Below are 24,869 nucleotides of genomic sequence, written 5' to 3'. Positions count from 1 at the left end.
TGTTTTGTCTGGTTTTTTAAGACGCCTCTTTCAAATCTGAGAACACTTTTCATGTGAGAACGCACTCTATACGTGCCTAAGTGTCTTAATTAAACAAGCTGAATTAATTAAATAGCATATATGGTAACTTAGTTATCACATATTTATCAGGTACTTGTTGAGCCTATATAAGCCAGGTCCTCTACTAAGGACAGGTTTTGTAGCCCAGTATTCTTGGGGCCAGGTAACACAAACACACAGCGGAAGGGCAGGGAGATTGTCCTGTGAGCAGAGATGGACCAAACTCATTTCTCAAGTCCCTTCCCCTTCTTTTTCTCCTTTGACTTCCTTCAATTTTTTTTTTAAGTATTTTTTTTTTTTTTTTGGCCACATAAAGTATAACTTCAGTTTTATATTTCCATGGTATTTTTCTTTCTGCCTTCATGAAATCACCTCTTTACATGGGCTTTGGTGGAGGTCGCGGTGCAGCGCCAGCAGGTCTGAATCGTGGTGGGGTTGTTCGGTCCTTCCGGGCTCTCGAGATCGATTCCCGACGACCTTGCTATGAACAGCACAGCTCACGCAGTAGTGCAGCTTGACATAGAGCTTGGGAAGCACGTAAACGTCGAAGACGCTTGCTTCAGATGTGTCCCTGACTGCAGCGGCTTCTACAATGTTCCAGATGACGAACTTCTTTTTTTTTTTTTTTTTAAAGATTTATTCATTTATTATATATAAGTACACTGTAGCTGTCTTCAAATACACCAGAAGAGGGCATTGGATCTCTTTACAGATGGTTGTGAGCCACCATGTGGTTGCTGGGAATTGAACTCAGGACCTCTTGAAGAGTAGTCGGGTGCTCTTAACCACTGAGCCATCTCTCCAGCCCCAGATGACGAACTTCTTAATGGCCTTATCCTTGGGCACGCACTGGGCGCAGTTCGTGCAGCGAATTGGCTGCACATGGCTGCGGCCCTTTTTGGCACGACCGTTGTTTCTCCTTTTTTTGGTCATATTGGAGCCAAGACTCTTTTTTAAGTATTTTAACATTTTATTTAATGTATACGAGTGTTTTGCTTGCAGGGTACCCATAGAGATCAGAAGACATTAGATCCCCTGGAACTGGAGTTACAGACGGTTGTGAGCCACCTTGTGGGTGCTGCGAATCAAACCTATGTCCCCTGAGAGCAGCAAATGCTCTTAACCCCTGAGCCAGCTCTGCAGCCGAGCTTCTGCGTGGTTTCTGATGATCTGCTGAAAGTGGCAGAGTCCCCGGAGTATTTGGTGGCTTGGGGTACATCAAGCAGTCACTAGTTTAAAGGTGCCTTTAATAACACTTATGTCATAGTCATCAAGCTCCCAGCCTGTGAGCCTTGCCTCTTGCAGCAGAGCTAGCTTAGATAACACTTGACCGAGTTTCCTCACCAGTGCTGCGTCTGGTAAGAACTCTTCAGTGCCGAAGTCAAAAAATACCAACTGCTTAAGATTCTCAAACGCATCCATGAAAGAAAGCCATCCGTCACTGCTCACATCATGTCCTGCTAAATCCAACTGCTGCAAGTCTCTCAGAGGATTCAGCTCCAAAAATTCACCTGGGTGAAGAAAGACGTGTTAATGGGAAGAAATCCGCATTTAAAATGAGTTCTGTACACACACATGCACACATTGAGTAATTTTTCCATTTTAAAACGACCATGGTTAGACCGGTGTTGTGCCCTGGAAAGGAGGAGTTCCTGAAGGCATTCTGTGACTGCTGGTTATATTTAAAGTCTGTTTCCTAAAGCCTAGGAGCATCGGTGTTCCAAGAGTGCAGCCGGCAAGCGTGAATGAGTATTTTACCTTACTCTCATTCCTCCGGGGAAATGGAATGTTGACTGATCATTGAGATATGAGAGATGCTGTTAAGATATTAAGGAGTTGTTTGGTTTCAGACCCCTGGGGCAGGGGACTGAGGTGCATATCTTACAAACCAAAGCAGACCTGGCCTCCTGGTTCTCCCAGCATCCCTCTGTCCCTACCTGACATCATACCCTGCCCCCAACCTTGAACTTCCCAGCCCAGGGGCTGGGCTGCCCTTCCCCCAGAGGCTCCTATATAATCTAGACATTTTGGCCTCTAATCTCCCCCCTCCTCTCTATGTGCTCCTGTACCCCTTTCTCCTACCCCTATCCGACCTTTCCCCATGGTGACTTTCCGAGCCTTGGTCCTTGGGTCATGAATTCGCTCTCCTGAGAGCAGCTTCCCAATAAACCTGCCTTTAATATAAACTAATCTGGCTTGAACTGGCTCATTTCACCGGTGGTGGAGAGAGAACAGACCAGTTTTCAAAACTGGAATTAAAAAAGCAATACCAGGCCCTTTCGCATTTGTAGAAATAAAGCTACTTGTTTTGGGCGTAGGCTATCCCTAACTATAAACTCAAGTAAACAAAAGTCATCCAGTGTCTAGAGGGCTTTGTTTCTTTAAAGCCTTGCAGGAGGATTCAAGGAGGTCCTCCAGCCCCTGAAATTAAGCCTTCCTGAAGGAGGCGGTGGAGGTTCTGATTCACAGAACACAGCAGGTCCTGCTGCCCATTCCTTATTTCCCTAAGCCCTGTGCTGCTGCCCTGGATAGGGGGAATCCTGTTGTGTGAGGGGAAAAAGCTCCTCACCATACACACACACCTGATCTCAGTATCTGAGAGTCAGGGACAGAAAAGCGAGTTCAAGGCCTGCCCACGCTATCTAGAGAAACCCTGTAGTAGATAAAAAGCAAGAAAGAACAGGCAGATTTTTCTTCTTGTGTGTTGGTGTTTAAGACAAGGTTTTGCTAAATAGCTCAGGCTATCCTCCAACTCACTGCACGCCACGTGCCTCAGCCTCAAACAATGTTAGAATCACAGACCCGAGTCAGCACAATCTGCCTCAGCCTGCACTGGCAGTGAGGGGTTTGCTAGACGTTAAAATTGGGAGGTAGATGTTACAACCTTACAGGATGAGGGTTCAAAATTCAGTTTGCACTTTTTTTTTTTTCTGTTTGTTTTGAAACAGGACTTCTTCATTTAGCCCTGGCTGCCCTGGAGCTCACTCTGTACACTGGGCTGTCCTCAAACTCCAAAGTCCACCTACCTCTACCTCCCAAGTCCTGGGATGAGAGGTGGCGGCACCATCACCAGGCTGCACTTTGAACTCCTAAGTGGGAAGAGATGCTCTCTGACAAAGCAGTACCGTCCCCACAGACAAAACACCGGACCTCTGAGATGGCACAAATCTGATTCCAGAACTCTGGGAGGCTGAGGCAGGGGACAGCAAGTTCAGGCTAGCCTGAGCTACACAGTGGGCTAACGCTGTTGTTGCAGGATATCTGATCACAACGTGAAAGCCCAGATTGTGTTGTTTACTGAAAGCAACAGCAAACACCTGTTTCTAGTTGTGGTGCAGCTAAAACCCCTAACACACACCTTTAATCCCAAACAATGAAGGGGAAGTCAATTTGTAGAAGGAAGCACCAAAGTTTGTTTGAAAGTGGCGCCTATGCCTTGAGGGCTGGAGAGATGGCCCAGTGGTTAAGAGCACTTACTGCTCTTCCAGGGGTCCTGAGTTCAAATCCCAGCAATCATACAGTGGCTCACAACCATCTTGTAATGGGACAGCTACAGTGTACTTATATATAATAAATTTTTTTTTAAAAAGAAAGAGAGAAGAAAGGGAAGCTATTAGACTTGGGTTGAAGAGAGAGCAAACTAGGCACAAATGAGGACAGAACAAGCCAGGGAATGAGAACAAATGGCTAGAGGTAGTTTGAAGGCAAGCAGAGCCATTCAGGAGACGCTGAAAGAGAAGTTAGCTGAATTAGTCAGCTTGGGGAGGGGTTTGAGCCAGAACAACTGAGTTGAACCAGTCAGAAAGACAAGATGAGCTTTTTCAGCTCTGAGTCTCAGAGGCTGAAAACATTCTAGGCCTAGATAAGACGGTATGGTGGCTAGAAGCTTCCAGAAATAGGCCTAGGTTAGCAGACAAAGGCAACGAGACTCTGAGACACTTGTTTCGGAGAATAAAAGTTACATTTACACCGTCTAAAAAAAACCTCATCAGGGCCATGACAAAGGTTAGTAGACAAATAAGAAAAGCTATTGTCATCTGTAATTAAGCCTGCTTGCAAAATAAGAACGAGCGACCAGCCATCTTGTCTAACCAGCTCTGCGGACTGAGGCTTACCCAGGTATGCACTGAGTGAGTGGCCACTTTCAGGAAGCCTGTTGATCCACTCCCCTGTTAGCAACCAGGCATCTCCACCACCTGCCCCCGGGACTCAGCAACATCAGGATACATCATCACTAGCTGCCGAGATGCAACACATCCCTACGGTCGCCATGAATGGCCTATCCTCCTCCTGCGCATGCGCTACCTTCCAGCCCCTCCTGCTTTGCTCTCATCTGCATAGCCTCTGTGTACGCCCTCCCCAGTAAACCTCGCACGCGAGACGTGCCGCTAGGTGTGACTTTGTTACATCTGCCACATGGATCCTAACCTGCCCGGTGAGGAGATCTGAGAATTAATTGGCCTTTGTGTGGCCTGTGTGTTTGCTAAGGGCATGTGGGTGACACAGCTGCACCCAGTGCTTGCTCCGGAGTGTTTTCATTCCCTTTGTGAGTTTAGGGTATTAAGGCCCTTGATAACAGATGCCTGAAGCATCCGTTTAGCTGGCTGTAATCGGGAGTGGTGGAGGAAGTGGGCGTTTCCAGTGAACACCTCCATTCCTCTATCTGTGCTACCTGCTGCTGAGACCATCCCTGGGCCTCTTTCCTGTGCTTTAACTTCCTTAGTTAGAAGACAAACTGCTAATCTAGAGTCCTGACCACTCCTATCCCACATTCCCTTGCTGCTAAATGAAATAGAAGCCAAAGTGAGGAGCGTGACTTCCATGCCACTTTGAAAAGAATTAGCCCACGGCTTACTTTTTTTCTTTCATCTCTACCCACTTGGCTGAAATGCCCCGGTGCTGGTAACCTAGCTATGACCATGAAGTTGAAAATAAATCCGAGGAATGAAGGGGTGAAGATAACATCTGTCAGGGAAGGCTGCAGAGCGCAGCTGCCCCATCTGCTTGGACTGCACATCTGGGGACTGCAGCGTGGGAAAGAAGTTCTCGCTCCTGTTGGCTGTGGTCCAGCCAGGTCTTCACTGATGCTCAGTCTGCACCCGGCTGGACAGGCACTGTGGTGCTCGCCTCCTGGTCTCTCAGCCTTCACAACCCACCTTCCTGTTTTGCCGTGGTACCCCACACATCAGGAATTCGAAATATTTTGTTGTTTTGTTTCCAGTCTGTGGGCTTTCTCCCCAAAGAGCATCTTGTTTTCATACCCAGTAGGGATGCAGAAAAGTCAAAGCCCGGCGGATCTCCGATGAGAACAGAGCTGTTTCTGTGGCTGTGGCTACCTGTTTCGGTTTGAGGTTCTTAACTGAGTAAGAGTTTCCCGGGTGATTGCACGGGGTCGAAAAAAACAAGCGATGGTTTTCATGGTCCAAGGTCATGCTTTCTGCTAATTGAATATGGATCAAACTAGATTCAACAGGAACAGAAGCTGTGTATTCAGAGCTTGGCTATCTGTGGGCTGTGGAGAATGCAAACAGCTAAATCTACATGCTTTGGGTTAAACTTGTCCAATTCTGCCCTTCAGTTCACCTGAGCCAGAGTCAGGCCACGTAGAGTTAATTGTCAGTGTCACCAAACCTAGACTCATTTGGCAGTGCTGTCGGGGGTTATCTTGATTGTGTTAACTGTCAGTGGCATCATTCCCTGACTGGAGCCGGAAAACTGAACAGCCTGAATGTATTCATTGTTCTCTCACCCTGAAGGTGGATGTAGTGTAGCCAGCTTCCTCGAGCTCTTGCCCGTGATTTCCCCACTGTGGTAGCTGGAACCTGAAACCTGGCACCCTGAAGTAGGCCCTAAGTAATAAACTGTGACACCATTCATTTAGTCAGCAAACATTTGATTATCTGCTCTGTACCACAGACTCTGTCCCTGTCACTTTGGGTTTGTGTGAAGACACTCTAATAATTAATTAGATGACAGGCAGGGTACTGCGGGAGGTGGGGCAGGGGTCTTGAGAGAAAGCACACAAAGGCAGTACCCGTTCCAACCCCACGTTGCGCCCAAGACACTAGTGCTTGGTCTTACATGCTCCAGAAGGAAGACTGGAAGCTTCTCAGGAGAAACTCCAAAGCAGAGCCACCTGGCATGCCTGGTTCCTGCCCCGAATAGTGAAGCTAACCAATCAGAAGTCATCTCTGGGGGCTGGAGAGATGGCTCAGTGGTTAAGAACACTGACTGCTGGGGTTGGGGTTTAGCTCAGTGGTAGAGCGCTCCAGAGGTCAAGGCCCTGGGTTCAAGCTCTGAAAAAAAAAAAAGAAAAAAAAAAAAAAAAAAAAAAAAAAAAAAAAACTGACTCTCTTCAGAGGTCCTGAGTTCAATTCCCAGCACCCACATGGTGGCTCACAATCATCTGTAAAGAGTTCTGGTGCCCTCTTCTGGTGTGTCTGAAGATAGCGACAGTGTACTCACATACATTAAATAAATAAATAAATAAATCTTTTAAAAAGTCGTCTCTGGGGCTGGAGAAATGGCTCTGTGTTAAGAGCACATACTGCTCTTGCAGAGAGTCTGGATTTGGTTCCCAGCACCCACATGACGGCCCACATCATCTGTAAGCCCAATGCCAAGGGTTTCAACACTTTCTTCTGGCTTTTTTTTAAAAAAAAGTACATTGGTATTTTGCCTGCATATATGTCTGTGCTAGGGTGTTGGATCCCCTGGAGTTAGAATTACAGACAGTTGTGGTGCCGGGAACAGTCCTTTGGAAGAGCAGCCATGCTCTTGACCAGTGTGTCGTCTCTCCAGCAACCCCTCCACACCCCCTTTCTGGTTTTATGGACACCGGGCACGTGTGTGGTTCACACACAGATATGCAGGTAACACTCACACACATAAAATAAAAATATTTTAAAGTCCCCTTCTCCCTCAGACACGGGGCTTTCTATCAGCTTGCTCCTCGCTCTGACATAGGAAAACGAGAGCTGCCTGAATCAGACGCCAACAGAGAAGACCAAGCATCAACACCCACAGAAAAGGAACCAAAGGAAAGCTCTGTTTCCTGTTTCCTGATGCTGGGACTGAGTGCCACAGGCTCCTAACTTACAACAAACGGAAATGTATTGACGCAAGGTCAGGGTGGAGGAACTAGCATCTGGTCAGGGCCTCCTTGCTGTCTGTCCCCAGGCAGGACAGGGGTGAAAAAAGCAAGCAACTCTCAGGCTCAAAGTCTCAAGCCGTCTGCAGTTAGCGTTACTCATCCATGAGGACGGGCCGATGATGTAAACTCCTTCTCTGAGTTCCCACTGGTAGGTCCCAAACCAGGACAAATGGCTAACTGAGGCGCCTAAGATCAAAGCAGACCTGGCCAACGGGTTCTCCAGGTTCTCCAGCATCCCTCAGGCCCTACCTGTTCCTGGGTATGGCCGCCATACTCCATCCCTTACCCTGAACTCCAGGTGGGCTGCCCTTCCTCCAGGGGCCCTTCCCTATATAATCTAGCCAGCCATTTGGCTACTCTGGTTTTGTTGTTGTTGTTGTTGTTTTGTTTTGTTTTGTTTTGTTTTGTTTTAAGCTTCCTGGCCTCTTGGTCATGGCTCTCTCCATTCCCCTCCCCCTCTCTCCTCACGTGGCCTTGCTCAGGGCCATAGTTTACTCTGGACTCTCCCAGATAGTCTCCTGACTCTACCACTGACTGCTTTCCCTTTTATCCACAGTAAGGCTCCGCCAGCATCCATGGGGACAGCCATTGCCTCCTTTTCCACTTCTTTTTTCGTCTGTCCACCTCCCAGCACTGCGGCCCTAGAGCATATTTTATGCATGTGTCCTTAGGAGACAGATTCAAAGTATAACACACGGCAACATAGGGAATAAGAAGGAAGACAAAAACCTTCAAAAACAATCATTGTTTCCAGTGGTTAACATTCAATAGAAATAAGATCCTGGGCTGGAGAGATGGCTCAGCGGTTAAGAGCACTGACTGTTGTTCTCAGAGGTCCTGAGTTCAAATCCCAGCACCCACATGGTGGCTCAGGACCATCTGTAATGAGATCTGATGCCCTCTTCTGGTGTGTCTGAAGACAGCTACAGGGTACTTACATACATAAAATAAATAAATCTTGAAAAAGAAAGAAAGGAAGGAAGAGAGGGGGGGAGAGAGAGAGAGAAAGAGAGAGAGAGGAGAGGGAGGGAGAGAGAAGGAGAGAGGGAGGGAGGGAAGGAGAGAGAGAGAGAGAAAGAAAGAAAGAAAGAGCCAGCCAGCCTGTGAGAAAGAGAGATGGCTCAGAGTAAAGGCAGAGAGAGATCTGGCTGCCTCAGCCTCCCGAGGACTGAGATTAAAGGCCAGTCTAAGCTTTGCTTAGAGTCAGTCTGTGTCCCCTTGGCTCTGTTTGTGTGTACCTACCGAAACTTCTAATCTCTTCATCTCTGAGCCTCCAGTTTTTCAATCCAAGTTTGACGAGCCCTGGGGTCCCCTCCAGTTGCTTCAGCAGATTGGGCAGGCTGATGTACGCATCCCAGCACCAAGGCAGCATCAACGCGCTTAGCTGTTCTAGCACGCCAAGCCTGCCGACTTAAACAGAAAATAGTTCAGGACTGACGTCATCTCAACCTAGGAGGATGCAGATGAAGGGTGGTCTTTATGTTCCATGGTGCTGCAGGCTACTTAATCTCTAATAAGAATTTACCCTTTTTATTTTATTTTTACAAAAGATACTCAAATACAGAAACACTGTAACATTATGTAACGGTTATTAAAAATCCAACCTTCAGTAAACAACAAACCATGAACTAGATGGCTTACCCCTGACCTATATTTTTCTGAAGTGACTCCCAGACATACGTCTGCCATTCTGTCATACCCACATGCTATTATACACTTTAAAAATCTTATCTCTCGGGGTTGGGGATTTAGCTCAGTGGTAGAGCACTTGCCTAGCAAGCACAAGGCCCTGGGTTCGGTCCCCAGCTCTGGAAAAAAAAAAAATCTTATCTCTCCAGTGAAATTGAAAGAGGAAATAAGCCAGGCATGGTGGTATACACCTTCAATCTCGGCAGGAGCCAAGGGGACCTCTGAGTTCCAGGCCAGCCTGATCTACAGAGCTAGTCCAGGGCAGCCAAGGCTACACAGAGAATGGCAAGGACCACCTGGGGAGAAATGGCTACTTAGTTATCCCGTAAAGCAGCTGCTTGCAGTTAACCTGTATTATAAAAAAGAAAAATGTTCTACTCCCACCCCACCCTTCTCTTTTCTTTGAGATGAATCTGTGACTGGCCTGGAACTCACTATGGAGACCAGGCTGGCCTCAGGCTTACAGAGATCTTGCCTGACTATTTACTTGCTGGGGTCACAGGAGCACACCACCATTCCTGGCTTAGATTTCTTGTTTTTATCTTTGCCATATGGCTTTGATAGAAAGTTAAGCCTACTGGTGATGTAATGGTTAAAACCAATGCTGGAGCCACCAAACCCAGACGATAAGATATTGCTGATGCCAAGAAGTGCAGGCTGACAGGAGCCTGCTATAGCTGTCTCCTGAGAGCTCTGCCAGAACCTGACAAATACTGAGGTGGATGCTCGCAGCCAACCATTGGACTGAGAATGGGGTCCCCATTGGAAGAGTTAAAGAAAGGACTGAAGGAGGTGAAGGGGTTTGCAACCTCATAAGACCAACAATACCAACCAATCAGAGCTCCCAGGGACAAAATCACCATCCAAAGAGTACACATGGAGGGACCCATGGCTCCAGCTGCATATGTAGCAGAGGATGGCCTTGTTGGGCACCAATGGGAGAAGCCTTTGTTCCTGCCAAGGCTAGAACTCCTCAGAGTAGGGGAATGTCAGGGCGGGAAGGCGGGAAGGGGTGAATGACTGGGAGGGGGAACACTCTCATAGAAGAAGGCAGAGGGGGGATGGGATAGGGCATTTATGGATAGGGAAGCCGGGAAAGGGGATAACATTTGAGATGTAAATAAAAAAATATCCAATTAAAAAACCCAAACCAGGGCTGGGGATTTAGCTCAGTGGTAGAGCGCTTACCTAGGAAGCGCAAGGCCCTGGGTTCGGTCCCCAGCTCCGAAAAAAAGAACCAAAAAAAAAAAAAAAAAAACCAATCTGGGAAGCCTTTATCTCTGTACAGTTAGTTGCTCAGAGCCGTAAAGAGAACTCCACTGAGCCTGATACACTGAACCTTTTTGATCCTCTGCTGTATTTCTGGTGCCTGTTTGAGCATGGCCGCTTCCCTGCCTCATTTTCCTATAACAAAATGACCAGAATAAAGATCTTTTTGATACCGACATTCAAGAGGCAGAGGCAGATGGATCAAGAACGTCCTGTCTTCTTAGAGAGCTCCAGGCTGCAGAGTGAAACTCTTTTTCAAAAAGATGAAATTAATCAAGATCTCTGAATGTTGCGCTCATCTGAGGATTCTTGCATAGCCCCTTGCTGCAACCGGACAGCATAAGAATATTGCAGTCCTCGGATAGCTGAGTTGATGATGTGTGTATAAAGCAAAAGATGGCTCAAAAGACACAGGCTTGGGTTTGGGGAAATGGTCCAACAGGTAAGAACATGTACTATCCTTGTAGAGAGCCCGCATTCCATTCTCAGTACCCATGCCCAGTGACAGAATCCCTGTAACTGCAGCTCTAGGAGACCCAGTACCCTCTTCTGGCCTCCACAGGCACCTACACTCCTGCACACGAGTGTGCACATACACACAAAACATAATTTTTTTTATTATTTTTTGTGTTTGAGTGTTTCGCCTGCATTTATGAATCTATACCCGTATGCCTGGTACCCACAGAGGTCAGAAGAAGGCATCAGATTCCCTGGAACCAGAGTTACAAATATTTGTGGACTGTGAGTGCTGAGAACCAATGTCTGGCCTTTTAAAAAAGGCCTGGGCTTATGTTCTTTAAAAGCAGTTTAAGATAGGGCTGAGCATTTTCCCTAAGAACGCTGCGTCAGTAGGCATGCATGGGCACAGAGGTCCGCTCACCACCCACACACACAGTAAAAGGCAGGTGGTGTGGCAAAGCCGTTCTTCTTACTCAGTCCCTGTAGAGCTTCCTTTCCGGCCTTTTCCAGATAATTTTCTGACATATCAAGAACGCTCAGCTTGACCAAATTGTGAAGATTCTGTGCTGGAAGGAAAAACAAACAAAAAATATTTTCAGGTAACCATGTACACATTTTTCGGCGTCCTTAGAATTCGGTCCTTGCTATTGGCAGTACACACTGTCATTCAACTTGATTGACTATTCTGCAAAGGAAGTGGGGAGAATAGAAGTCTGGCCATCCTCCTCCTTCTCCATATTTTCTTTACCCATCTGCCCAAGGGATGATTAGACAATAACACTATGACAAGAACAATGGGATCGTTTTAATTTTTCTTACTTTGCATTTTCTCTTGTTATAATAGCTTCAACTATTATGTAACACTCTTTCATTGCCATTAATAATTTAATTCTGATTCAGACAAAGCTCATTAGAAAATGGGCTAGGTTGAGCCCAGCACTTGGGAGGCAGAGGCAGGTGGATCTCTGCGTTTGAGGCCAGCCTGGTCTACAGACTGAGTAGGACAGCCAGATAAACATAGAGAAACCCTGTCTCTGGGTAAATGAGAGAGTGGAGGTGGGGCTAGGTCAGATAACACATGTATTGAATCATCTTTTTCAGTTTCTCTTAAAGTTAATGTTCCACGTCGGATATTGTACACATTAGTGTGAAAATGTCAGGTATCCTATTGGGCATGCAGAGAGTGAAGGCGAGGGTTACAGCGGTTACCTAGGATTTTCAGAGAATTTGCGGTCAGACAGCAGTCCACCAACTTCATCTCTTGTAGATCACAGGGTTCTTCCGAGAGAGACTTGACTATGTAGTCCATCCCCTCCCCGATGTCAGACAAACGAGTCAAATGAAGTAAACGCATCTTCTTCAGGTTTCGCAGGCCTTCCGCTACAGGCAGAGTTTATCTGGTTAAATACAGACTGCTGGGACTCAAGGAAGACGACAACCGTGTAGGAACTCTCTCATGTTCTTTTTTCTTTTTTCGGAGCTGAGGACCGAACCCAGGGCTTTGCGCTTGCTAGGCAAGCGCTCGACTACTGAGCTAAATCCCCAACCCCATGCTCTTTTTTCTTAAAAAAAAAAAAAAAAATCCTGATGCATTTCTTTGCTTTCTGGGGAAGGAGACCCTTGCTACTCAGCCCAGGCTGACACTAAATTCATGAGCCTCCAACAGCTTCTACCCTGCGTCTAGATTCCAGACATCTTCTCTCCATACATTCCTGCTACAAAGACCAGAAGAGCTAATTTTTTCTAACGCCTCATGGTCTTTACTTCCCTCAAGAGGCTGAGTTCAGAGGGACTGCCGCACTGTGGAGGGCTAGTGCACCTGCTCAGCCTCCGGGACCCTGCTTTGAACTTCGTGACATAGGTTCAGTGACCACTATACCCAGGGTATACGATCAGTCGGTGTCAGTGTCCCTGTCCACCAGCAGTACAATTGAACGCAACAATGCCCTTCATTCTTAGCCCTGGGGTTGACGTAGAGATTAGGACAGAGTAGGTGAAGCTTAAATCATCACTATACATCCTGAGTCAGCAGTACACATGTGAAAAACACAAAGTGACTTTTGGGGACCTAAAAAGAGCTCTACCACCGAATCTGCATCCCTCAAACCAGGGCTTTATCAATGCCCATGTTTCAGAGCTCAAGAGAAATTGCAGGTAACGTACATGAGGCATTCAGTATGTATGACACAGTAGGCCTTCAGGGAATGCTCTCAGATGTGACAGGAGGTGGATATGAAAGCTTTGTGGCCGTTCAGAGCTCTACATTCCCTGTTCCACGGCTGTATAAACTTGGACAAGTGATTCAACTTTTCAGCTGTGGCTTTAGGGGGCCATTAGTCCTACACACTAGGGCTATCTTGAGATTTGGGTGAGATAAAGTGTGAAGACTACGCAGTGAAATTGCTGACCTAGTTAGTGCACAGAACTCTTTACTACACAGTAACTCTCACTGGCATCATCATACTGGTTTTTTCACATTCAAATTTGATTCCTTATTTTTTTTTATTTAGAAACATTTCAACCTATTTATTTATGTGTGGGAGCATGTATGCCAGGGCACCAGATAAGGACCCAGGACAACTTGCAGGAGGCAATTCTCTACTACCATGTAGGACCTGGAAATTGAACTCGGGCGTGGCAATGAGTGCCTTTATCTTCTGATGCATCTCATGGGCTCTCGTTTTGTTTTTTTTTTGGGGGGGGGCGGGGTTGGTTGTGTTTTGTTTTGTTTTAAGACTGGGTCTTACTGTTGGGATCCAAGAATTGCTCAAGGAGGATCTCAGACTCAAATACTATGCAAAAGCAAAGAGAGTTTTTTCAGATGAATCTCCTGCATGCAGTGGTCTCCCCACTTGGGAATGGAGACCTCTGGTAGACTCACAGGCCCAACTTTTATTGTCAGTTAGGAGAACCCAGGGAGGGGTGTGTGTCCTTTTACCTTGATTGCAAGGATCAATTTAAAACTGTTCTACCTAGGATAGCCTTGAACTTACAGAGATCCATCTGCCTTTGCCTCTGAGAGCTGGGAGTAAATGCATGTGTCACTAAGCAGGCCTGGCAGGTTTTGTCTTGGTTTTTGTTTTGAGAGGAGTTCTTATTTAGCCCAGGTTTGCCTAGAACTGACTCTATAACCAAGGCTATCCCCAAACTTCTGATCCTTCCACTTCTACCTCCTGGGAGCAGACAAGACAAGAGTTTATTAGGCTACATTTAGATTCTTAATAACAAAAGCACATTATCCTGAAGGGTACTCCTGATATCTTGGCCAAATCAAACCATTCTAAGAACCGGTGACTTTCTGTAAAATGAATGCATTGGAGTAGATGTGCCCCAGCCCTTTCTGACTCTGAAAGGACACACATAGGTATGCAGTGTGTGTGTGTGTGTGTGTGTGTGTGTGTGTGTGTGTGTGTGTGTGTAGTTTATTTGGGATGGAAGTGAACTGATAAGCAACACTGAACAGAAAGAGAAAGAGAGAAGCAGGCTAGGGAGGGCTCAGGGGGAAGAGAAAGTGAAAAGGTTGGAACTGAGAGGAAGAAGAGGAAAGAGAAGTTGAGGCATTGCAGAAAGCTGGCTTCCACTCAGTTCTCCCTGTTTCCAAGGCTCCGGGCTCTGTGGCCACAACTGGTGAGTTCCGCCTGTGACCCGGCTCACACAACCCTGCATCTTGTTCCCCTTTTAAAGTTTTGCCAACGAAACAAACTCTGAACTTTCAAACCAGCCAGGGAAAGGGAAATGAGGCGCATGATGACTTTCTCTCTCTCTAAAAAACAAACAAAGAAACAAACAAAAAAGTCACACATCAATGGGCTAAAGCTCGAGCAGAAGTTTGTAGAAGACTCGTCCTGGGAGAGGGAGAATGTCCCAAGAAACCAAGGTGTTCACAGGCTCATGAAACAGATTGCTGGGGCCTGGGAGACAGTTCAGTGAGTACACACAGCACATGCACAAAGACCTAAGTTGAAATCCTCAGAATTCACGTAAAGTCAAAGTTAAGCATCTAGCTTGCATCTCTAATCCTGGTGTTTCTACAATGAATGGAAGGTAGAGACAAGGAAATCCCAGGAGCCTGTGGGCCATCAAGCCACAGTACAGGGTACAGCAAGAGAAAACAAAAAGACCCTGCCTCAAACAAGGTGGAAGGCAAGGATAGCTACCTATGGCCTCCTGTCTTAGACGTTGTTCTATTGCTCTGAAGAGACGCCATGACCAAGACAACTCTTAGAAAGGAAAGCCTTTCATTGGGGTTGGCTTACAATTGAGAGGGTTAGTCCATTATCTCTGTGCGGCAGGGAGCACACAGTTAGACATGGTGCTAGAGTAGCTGAGATTTCTACATTCGGATCCACAGGTAGCAAGAAGAGAGCAGCCTGGCAAGGACTTTTGAAACCTCAAAACCCACCCACAATGACACACTTCCTCCAACAAAGCCATACCTCCTGATCCTTCTAATCCTTTTGAAGAGTCCCTCATCTCTAAGCATTCAAATATATGAGCCATGGTAGTCATTCTTATTCAAACCATCAACCCTCCCCATCTGGACCATGCCATGTACATGCCCTGCCCCCATACACATAAGGATCTTGCTGTCTATAGGTGCAGCCAAAAATATCTTAAGCCATCCATTCTTATCAGCAAACCTACCATAATAAGAACATTAAAGAAACAAAAATCTGACCTAGGCTTTTAGCATCTTCCTCGTTCAGCCTAATGTCATCCAGGATGAGCTTCACGAGGTTCTTCAGATTACCCAAGCTGTCAGCCAGACCACCTGCCAAAGGAAATCAGATCAGCATGCCTTCAATTCCCGAGTCTGCCATTGGTTCCCGTCACCGTCCTTCCTATTACCAATCAGATTTTTGTCATCACAAAGTGCAGGAAGTGCTCATGACATTCACGCAAAGGTGGGTATTTGTGGGAAACATACCTTAGAACACGTAGTGGAGAAACCATAATAGTCTGTCACATGGGCCTATTCTCTTCCATGGAAGGTAATGAATGAGGCCTGGTCACCTGGAGTGCTGGAGTGCTCAACCAACCTGACGATATTATGCTATTCTGCGAGCTAGCCTTCCAGAATCCCCATATCCTGAGCATTATTTAGGCCCTAATTCTGAGCTTTGACTCAAGTGAATAGAACACAATCCTATGAAAGAGGCTGTGTGTAAGAAAGAGACCAATAGAATCTACCTTTGTACTTGTCATGGATCCTTCTCTAGGACCTAGCCCTGAGGTCTGATTACCAGCCAATAGAATTATTCACATTGTAAAGGCCATAGTACACGTTCTACTATGTTTAAATGTGTGAGGAAAATGAAACACAGGGTCAGTCCCTGGATGTCTTTACCCAGTGCCTGCACCAATGGAATGGTCCCAAGTTCTCTTTCTTGTCTCTTTACAGTTTATTTTCCAGCTAAAGCGACGTTATAAGTGCAGAAACCCTCCCATGGTTATTTTGTCAAAAATGGGTATTTAGGGGTTGGAGAGATGGCTCAGCAGGTTAAGGGCACTGATTTCCCTTCCAGAGGACCCAGGTTCAAATTCCCAGCACCCACGAAGCAGCTAATAGCTACCTGACAGCTTCACACAGACATACATGCAGGCAAACACTGATACATTTAAAATAAAAATAAATTAGCACAAAAAGATTCATTTAGAAAATGGGTATTGTACTCAGCTGTAAGCATGTTGTTCAAATATAATGGAATTAAAGAGAAAGCTAAAAGATAACCAGATGTGGTGCCCATGACTACAGGCCCTACGGCTTGGGAGGCTGAAGCAGGAGGATTGCCTTGGGTGTGAGGCCAGCCTGGGATACATGTGAGACCCTGTATTGAAAGAGGAACTGGGGAAGAGGAGAGGAGAGGAGATGGGAGTTGGGTGGAAGGGAGAAGAAAGAACAGAAGAGAAAGGAGAGGGGAGGGGAGGGAAGGGAGAAGAGATCAAAAAAAAAATCAAGTAAATTCAGAGATCTATCAGGGGCGGGAACCACAGAGAGCGAAAGCAGCTGAGATGATGAAGGACAGAGGAAGTACGGTGAGGGTAAGTCAAGCTCTGTGTTGTACCCAGGAAGTAAAGTGCGCTAGGAACGGTACCAGAAGCCTCAGTGCCAGCGAGCACTTGCACGGTACCAGCCAGTCTTGGCTGGTTACGTTCTTCCGATGTGCCCGTACCTGGCAGCCGTTGAGTGTGGAGGTGGTGAATGCTTAAGTTCTGGAGGTCGGTCACAGACGTGATGTACTGCTCGTCCTCCGTGGTGAGGGGACTAGCTTCCACCATGAGCGAGTGGATGTTCTTGCAGGTTCTGAGGACTGAGCTGAGCCTTCCCGCCACGGCTGCGCACCTCTTGACATACAACTTGAGGTTGCTGGCGGAGCTGAATATCTTCCCCAGGTATTTGATGTCTTGTTTATTCAACTTGCTAACATCTCGGAGTGTGACCTCTAGAGTCTTGAATTTCTGCATCCAGTTGAAGAACAAAGACACAGCCCTACTGGGGATGTAGGTTTCCGAGGGCCCTTCCGTGTGGACTCCAGAGCCGTTCTCTCCCGCCTTGTCCTGGGACTCTGTCGCTCTTCCATAGAAATCCAGCTTGACGAAGTCCAGTGCGCTTACACAATTAGGCAAGTATTTAAAGAAGTCGAATAAATAATCAGGGATGTTCTCGGAGTTGATGTATAAACTTTTCCCTTGGAAGAAAGCTTCAAATTCTTGGCTCAGCTCTGATTTAGATATACTCTCCGAGAATAAATTGATACCACACTCTACAAAGGAATTTACGTTGATGGCTTTCAGAACGTCTTGCTCAGTGGTGTTTCTCAGGTTTTGTATTGACTCCTGTCTCCAGAGAGGCCGCTTGGTGACAGAAAGTCCTTGTAGGCTGCCATGCTCACATACCATTGCAAGGTGCCTCATGATGGCCCTGGTTGCTTCTGTGGATGACCCACAAGTGTACAGGAGCAGATTACCATACAGGGATGTGATGTCGGAGATGGAAACCATTTTCTTCAAGTAGCTATTCCCCTTGCTTACCTCCTCTGGCTCTCTGGACTTCAACAAACTGCTGAGTCTCCGACCTGCTGTGTACTCCTGAAAGGATTTATGAAAGAATTTATACGTGGGCCTCAGCCTCTGAGCCGTGTACTTGCAGAGGAGCCCCGTTCTCACCAGGACGTCCTCATTCATGCTGCACACATCCTCAAGTTCGAAATCAAACTTGTGGGAGAACACACCTTCCAGGGCCAGGTCTCCACAGTAGTCTAGGCTCCTGACAAAATCACTTGAAGTGCCACCACTGTGTCTGTGCCTGTTTTTCTGTATCAGGAGGTCGTAGAAGGTTTGGAAGAGCATGGTTTGAGTGTGAGCTTGGAATTCCTCACTGCCCATCTGGATGGCACAGGTGATCACCACGAAGAGAGGGGTCCTCATCAGATTTCTCAAGCACCTGGACTCCTGGATCTGGAGCAACAAGCCTTCAGCCAGTTCATTTATCAGCACTTCCCGGATGAGAACTCGGGCGCTGTCTTCGGTCATATCTCCCACCTCCACAGTCAGGGCGCCAACGTGTCTGATGTGCCTCAGGCACTCCGTGGTGGTGGTGACAATGACCATGTTCTTGAAACGATGGTTTTCCTTTATCAGGACCTCGATTTCTGGGCAGTTCTGGGGATGGAATTCATTGTAAGCATCGAGGAGAAAGAGGACTTTTCTTGTGTAGCTTCAGCAGCAGAGCCCTGAAGGTTGGTTTGCTGATGGAGTCAGGTATGTTCACGAGCTGATCAGACAATGTTTCAAACAGGCCACCCCTAGCACTGCTCAGGCGGATGAAGAAGACCAATTTGAACTGGTTCAGAGCTGGGCAGTTCCCAGAGGCCCAGAGCATGGCAATTTTTTGCAGCAGGGTGGACTTCCCTTTGCCAGACTCCCCTTCAATTAGGCAGGGACTCTTCAGAGCCTCCAGCAGGCTGCCCAGGGTCATCTGCTCTACTCGGTGATGACGATGGTCCTTCCTCCACAAGACAGGTTCTGTGAAGGTGATCTGCAGATTGAAAATGATGTCGATATCCTCACCCAGAGGAAAGAAGTTCTTAAAAACAGGGCTGTTGTAGAAGTCTTTTAGACTCTGGGCCAGAACATCCAAGTCTTCTTCCAAGTTCTGATGAAAAAGACCTGTTAGAGAAAATATGATGTTATAGAGGGCATGATTTGCATCTCAAAGCCCAAGGCTTGGGAGATGAATGGCAGAGATGCCAAGAATCAGCTGGGGGAGTCACTGACTTCTTTCCCTAGTTCTAAGCTACCCCGAGGGGCTCCAAAAACCCACTGATTGCCGGGCACCCTCCCCCTTGTTCCCTCTTTTTCTTTCTTTTTTCTTTTTTTTTTTTTAACCTTTTCTTTCCTTTTTCTTGCCATCATGACAAACTGGGAACAAGAGAAGCCTTCATTTTAGTTAAATAAAGTTAAACTTCCATTTAGTTAAAGAAAGTGAAAGATTTGGCTGAGAATGTGGGAAGGGATAAATTTCAGCCAACTATGCGATCTATTCATTTAAGATAAGTAAAATGAGGAGTCTGAGGTATAGCTTAATGAGGAGGGAATGACTGTGGTGTGGAAAGTAGAGGGATTAGCTTTCCATGGTACTGCACCACTAGGTGGGTGGTTGACTGGACCATTCACCAGAAGATGACCGGCTGAAGATGGTTAGCTTGGCGTATCTGCATTCCGGTTAAACTCATTTTTAAACAGAGTCTTGATATATATCCTGTCAATATATATATGGGCTTCAATCTCCCCATCTGCTTGTCTCCACCTCCCCAAAGCTCCTGTGGTAATCCATGCCACCACACCTAGCATTCTGGTTGTATTTTAAGTGAGACTATATTTCCTCGTTTCTTGCCCAGCTCTGAGGTTATATTTATATGGTTTCGCTGTCAAGTGTCTACTGAGAATGACTCCAAGACCCTGGCCAGCAACACAGAGTGGAGGAGAAGTTCTCCGGCAGGGACTGTGGGTGTTCTTAACGGTTTATTCCTTTTGGTGGGACAGAGGTGAGCAAGGCAATACCTACTGTGTCCAATTAAGTCCTGATACACAGGAGAATTCCAGTTTTCAAGACTCTTAAGAAAGAGGTTGCAGGCCGCTGAGCCCTTCTTCAAAATCATATGGACGATGTCTCGTGCACTGTCCTGCTCCACCCGATGACTGCAAATGATGGCAACTTCTTCCCCGTTGAGAACGTTCGATGCAAATAGGTCATCACAGATTTGCTTTATAACCACTATGCCCATCCTCTGAATAAGGGCTTGGCTGTTGTCCTTTATAAAGTTCACTGAAGAGATGGAGTACATATTTGTTTATTAGTTCATTTCTTTATTTTACTATACATGAAAGAAACATTTCTGTCACCGGTGAATCAGAGCTGCACATTTCCCTCCCCCTGGCTCATCTCAAACTATGGGGATATCGGATGCTTTATGCTCAGGCCCTCAAGAAGTGCTCTGTCAAACTCTACAGCCATAACTTCAGTCCGTGAGCAAGATGGTTTTGCTTTGGTGATGAGGCAAGGTGGGTAATTTCGTCCACTGATATGAGCCTCAAGTGAGTGCCTGGTGTGGTGGCGCCCATCTTTAATCCCAGACTCAGGAGGCAGAGGCAGCCAAGATCTCTGTGAGTTCTAGGATAACCAGGGCTACAAGATGAGACCGGAAGAAAGGAGGAGGGAGAGGATGGGGAGCAGGCGGGAGAGAAGGAAGGAGGAAAAGGGAGTGAAGGGTTTTGAAGTAATAAATGGCTCTATCCTCCAAGCATAAGAGCTATTACCATCTTATCTACATTCTCCTTTAGAAGGAGGAGTGGCGGGGGGTGGGAAGGGATCATTAGGTCCTACCTGAGAGTCCAGCTACTCTCTTTCTATGTCTCTCTCCCTGTCATTCATATATATATATATATATATATATATACATATATATATATATATATATATATGGAATTGTCATCCACACTGATACAGGGCTTGGCAGAGATGTGGGTGCCTTGGGTTACCACTTACCCGGACTCTGACAAGTAAGACCACCAAGCCCACTGGTTCAACAAACTAGAGAGACTCGTGGAGTGAGTGGCTGGATGTCTGTTCACATTTCTCCCAGGTAAAGTTAATGCAACAGCCTAGAATTTGCCATCTGTAACCTTTGTCAACTCTCTCTGAATCAGTTAGAACGGCCAACTATGGAGCAGACCGCCTCTCTGCAGACAGAATATTTCTTTTGTGGCATTTAATGAGCCCCAGGAAGGATTCAATATTCCCACCAGGACCAATTTTAAGACAACCATAGATGCTGACTGGCTAACAAAAATCTGAATATCCAGCACTTTTCCAGTGAGAACCAACCAGGGAACACACTCTGTGAAACCCAGGGAGCTGTTAAGGAGAACTGATGGCTGGCATTGCATACAAAGTCATGGATGTGTCAGCATGCTGGCTACCATGCTCATTTCCTGTCTTCCTGCCACAACTCAAAGGAGTAGGTGTTTTAGCTCTCACAGCTTTAGTCTTTACTGAAAAAGATCTCTACAAAGTATTAGACAGTGTTCAGTCTAAGCTCTTGTTTCTCTTAGTCTCTAGAGAGGCTACACCATTATTTATTTTTTTTTTTTGTTTCTTCCTCTGCAATGCCTTAATCTACACTGGGGTTTGATTTGGTTTGGTTTGGGATTGACCTACAACCTCATGCATTGGAGGCAAACTCCCTACCATTGAACCTGTTGGCCTAATTCTGAGCCAAACTCTCAAATACAGACAAAACTGTGCCCAGATACTGTATGTAGTACACCGTCTGTGACATCAGAGGCCCCTCTCCCTGTCTTGCACTCTCAGACTACTCAGAGTAGGCTTCCCTTGTCTCTTACTGCCTCCTGACTGGAGATTGGAGAGTGAAGATGTTTCTCCCAAAGAATTCAAGTCCTCTCCAGTCTGAATTATACTCAGGCAGCCCAACCCTCAGGGATCACTCCTGCCCCACCCCCTAACCCCCATTGCAGATCCCCACTGCTAAAGACAGCAGAACTGCTGTCCACACTTGTCTACAAGTCCTCTGAGGGAGACCCATTGCTGCCCCCTGGAGTCTCACTCATATCTGTGGCTTCTGCATCCTTGTTAAGAAGATAGATATGTCTGTGTTTACTGGAGATTTTCATTTTATGGCAAAAGGCACGTAAGTCTCTGAGAAGCCTGCAGTCTCTTGCCCATTCGTGTGGACTGCCTCTGAAGCTAGGTATCGTCCCACTTTAAAATGAAGACACCAAGTTCTCTTAGCCCTAAAAAAAAAACTTGGTGACATTGAAAAAAGATGTGCTTGGTGTGGCGGGACATGCCTTTAATACCAACACTTAGCAGGCTGAGGCCAGCCTGGTCTACATAGTGAGTTCCAGGATAGCCAGAAACACACAGAAGGACCTTTCTCAAAGAAAACGAGTAAGATGTATGAGCCGTGTGTGTATGTGTCCGCGTTTTAATGTTTAAAAAGGATACTATGCAACCATATGTATACTATGATATTCTGTGTATAAGATAATCTTATTACTAGCTGTGGATTACCTCAATTCTATAGAACTTAACCATGGAGCTGTAAGATACAGTCAAGACTAACCATGCTGTAACTAGTGGATGGGTAGTAACTAATGACTTCGATGTCATGTAACTAAAGATGTTAGTTAGTTTGTTCATTCGTTTGTTTGTTTGTTTGTTTGTTTAGGGGACAGGGTTTCTCTTGTAGCCCTGGCTACCCTGGAACTCTGTATGTGGACCAGGCTGACTTTGACTTACAGAGCTTCTCCTACCTCTCTCTGCCTTACAAGTCTGCGATTTAAGGTGTGCACCACCATGCCTGGCAAGATGTTGTTCTTAATCATGATTCGTGCCCATGACCGGGATCCTTTTTGATCACACACAAAAGCCTGTTCATTAATTATTCTTTTTTTTCCCTAGAATATCTGCCTCTAGATTAGCACTTCTCGGTGGACCATTGTGCAATGGTCTACATTCTTGTTTGCATTTCCCAGGGTGAGAGCTATTAGCCATACATGATTAGCCAGGGATGGTTTGTGAGAGCCATTAGCCGCTGGTGGCTACTGAGCACTTGATATGCGATAAGAATGAATGTGTAACTGAATTTTGCTTGGGTTCATTGTTGTTGCTGTTGTTTGTTTGCTTGCTTTAAGGGCCTTGTTATACATCCCAGGCTGACTCGTGACCCCACTTCTTCAGGCCCCAAGGGCTGAGACCCTAGGTATGTGATACTATGCTCTCGTGTGCAACTGGGTTTTATGTCAAATTCAACTTTAAGTTTAAATTCCCAGTTAAATGGCCATAGTGGCTAGTGGGTACTACATTGGAGAGCACAGGTCAACACTGGGATCAAAATGGAAACAGAACTTGGGAGCTTCAGAAGCATTCATGTCTGTGCCATTTCTCCGAAGTGATTGGGTATAGTTTTCTGAAATCTAAATGCAAGTCTGTGACTGAACAGGTTAAAGCTGGTATCACCTGGTCACTCTTTACATAAGCCTTACCCCATCTGTCATCTGCCTTTCTTCGTAAGCTCGCCTTATTGTTTTTAACGAATTCTCAAGACAACATAGAATATTTAATTGAGAAGCCCACAGATAATTCGTCAGATGAAAGCGTGAATCGCTTTTCCATTTAATATCATCAATGAACTATCAATAATCTCATAATAATTAATAAACTAGACAGATGCTGCTTATTGTATACTTACTTGTGGTGAGTCAAACGGTCCCACTTTTCTTGATCTCAGTAGAAGGTATTTCTTTTCCAAACAGGAAGGCCAAAGACGATCATAATGTTGTCCTCTTCTTGGGTAAGGTAAGGCTATCCTAAGAAACTAACAAAAGGAAAACAAAGGCTGAAGTTGCTTGTGACTAGGGCAGCGCTGCTCTTCTACATGAAAAACGATGCCCAAACTATCTAAAACTTGCTCAGGGTCTGGGGAGATCGCTCAGAGGCTGACGTGCTTGTTGTGGAAGAGTGAGGACCTGATTTCTTATCCCCAGCACCCACATAAAAATCTGACCATAGCATAGAGTGCAGGTAGAGATGGGCTCACTGGCCTCTAGTTTCACTAACCAGTGGTTGCCAGGGTTAGTGAAAAACTCTTTCGGGAACAAAAAGATAGAGAGTAATTGAGGAAGACACCGGACATGATCTCTGGCTTCTGCACACACACACACACACACACACACACACCCATAGGCTCATATATTTGAATGCTGAGTCATCAGGAAGTGGAACTCTTTGAAAGGATTAGGAGGTGTGGCCTTGTGGGAGCAGGTATGGCCTTGTTGGAAGAAGTGCAGGATTGGAATGTGGGCTTTGAGGTTTCAAAAACTCTGTGTCTTCTCTCTCTTCTGTCAGTCATGTACCTGGGTACTATCCAAGGGGATTTGTGGGGCTCTGGCCCAGTGGGAGTGGCCAAAGAGTTGCAGCTCTTTGAGGGGGAGATGGAACAAGTCAGGCTGCTGGGTTTCTTTGGAGGCTGTAGCAGGACACAGCAGGCAGCCAGGAGCCTAGGCCAGGGCCACAAAACAGGAAGTGGCTGCAGTAGGCTCAAGGAGCTTCCAACAACAAAAGCTTTAGGGGGGAATCCTCTTCCCTTAGGGTGCTACCGCTTGATAAGACAGGCACTCTCAGAGTCTTTGATGAGATAACTCACATACTTTATTCCTTGTGATTGGGATCTTATAAACATTTTGGGGTGGGGTGGGGTCTAAAGGCAGAGGTTTTCTATTGGCTTGGTCTGAGATGTTAGGGAAGCCTCATCTGCATGTGGAGGGGCTTCAGGTGCTGCGCTTACGTGACTGAATCTCACATTCTTCTCCATGGTGTGTCGTAGTCATGTGTTCCAAGACTGGAACATGATCAGGAGGAGATTTAAATTCCTACCACCCTCGATTATGAGACTTTCTGGGGTTTCTGAAACCATATTTTCTGTCTGGTGGCAGGGTCCACTGTCCCACACACTTCCTGCTGCCTGCTGATCCAGATGTAAAACTCTTAGCTATTTCTCCAGCACCATGTCTGCCTGCGCACTGTCTCGATGATAATGGACTGAACCTTTGAAACTGTAAGCCAGCCCCAATTAACTGCTTTCTTTTTTTTTTTCTTTTTTCTTTTTTTTTTTTTTCCGGAGCTGGGGACTGAACCCAGGGCCTTGCGCTTGTTAGG

General features: G+C 46.3%; 1 protein-coding gene and 1 pseudogene across 1 annotated transcript; both read right to left on the bottom strand.

The window, feature by feature from the left end:
• Positions 1 to 371: 371 nt before the first annotated feature.
• Positions 372 to 1,095, bottom strand: LOC116905932 (annotated as a pseudogene).
• Positions 1,010 to 23,488, bottom strand: Nlrc4 (NLR family CARD domain containing 4). Its single transcript, XM_032908923.1, is given in 9 exon segments — positions 1,010 to 1,571; positions 8,456 to 8,623; positions 11,104 to 11,196; positions 11,840 to 12,010; positions 15,309 to 15,401; positions 16,804 to 18,340; positions 18,342 to 18,799; positions 19,698 to 19,958; positions 23,404 to 23,488. Coding segments are annotated over 9 exon segments (3,075 nt in total). The 5' UTR covers positions 23,405 to 23,488; the 3' UTR covers positions 1,010 to 1,278.
• Positions 23,489 to 24,869: the final 1,381 nt, after the last annotated feature.

This window comes from Rattus rattus, chromosome 7 (assembly GCF_011064425.1).
Source record: "Rattus rattus isolate New Zealand chromosome 7, Rrattus_CSIRO_v1, whole genome shotgun sequence".
Taxonomy (NCBI): domain Eukaryota; kingdom Metazoa; phylum Chordata; class Mammalia; order Rodentia; family Muridae; genus Rattus; species Rattus rattus.
This window is presented reverse-complemented; position numbering and strand designations above follow the sequence as displayed.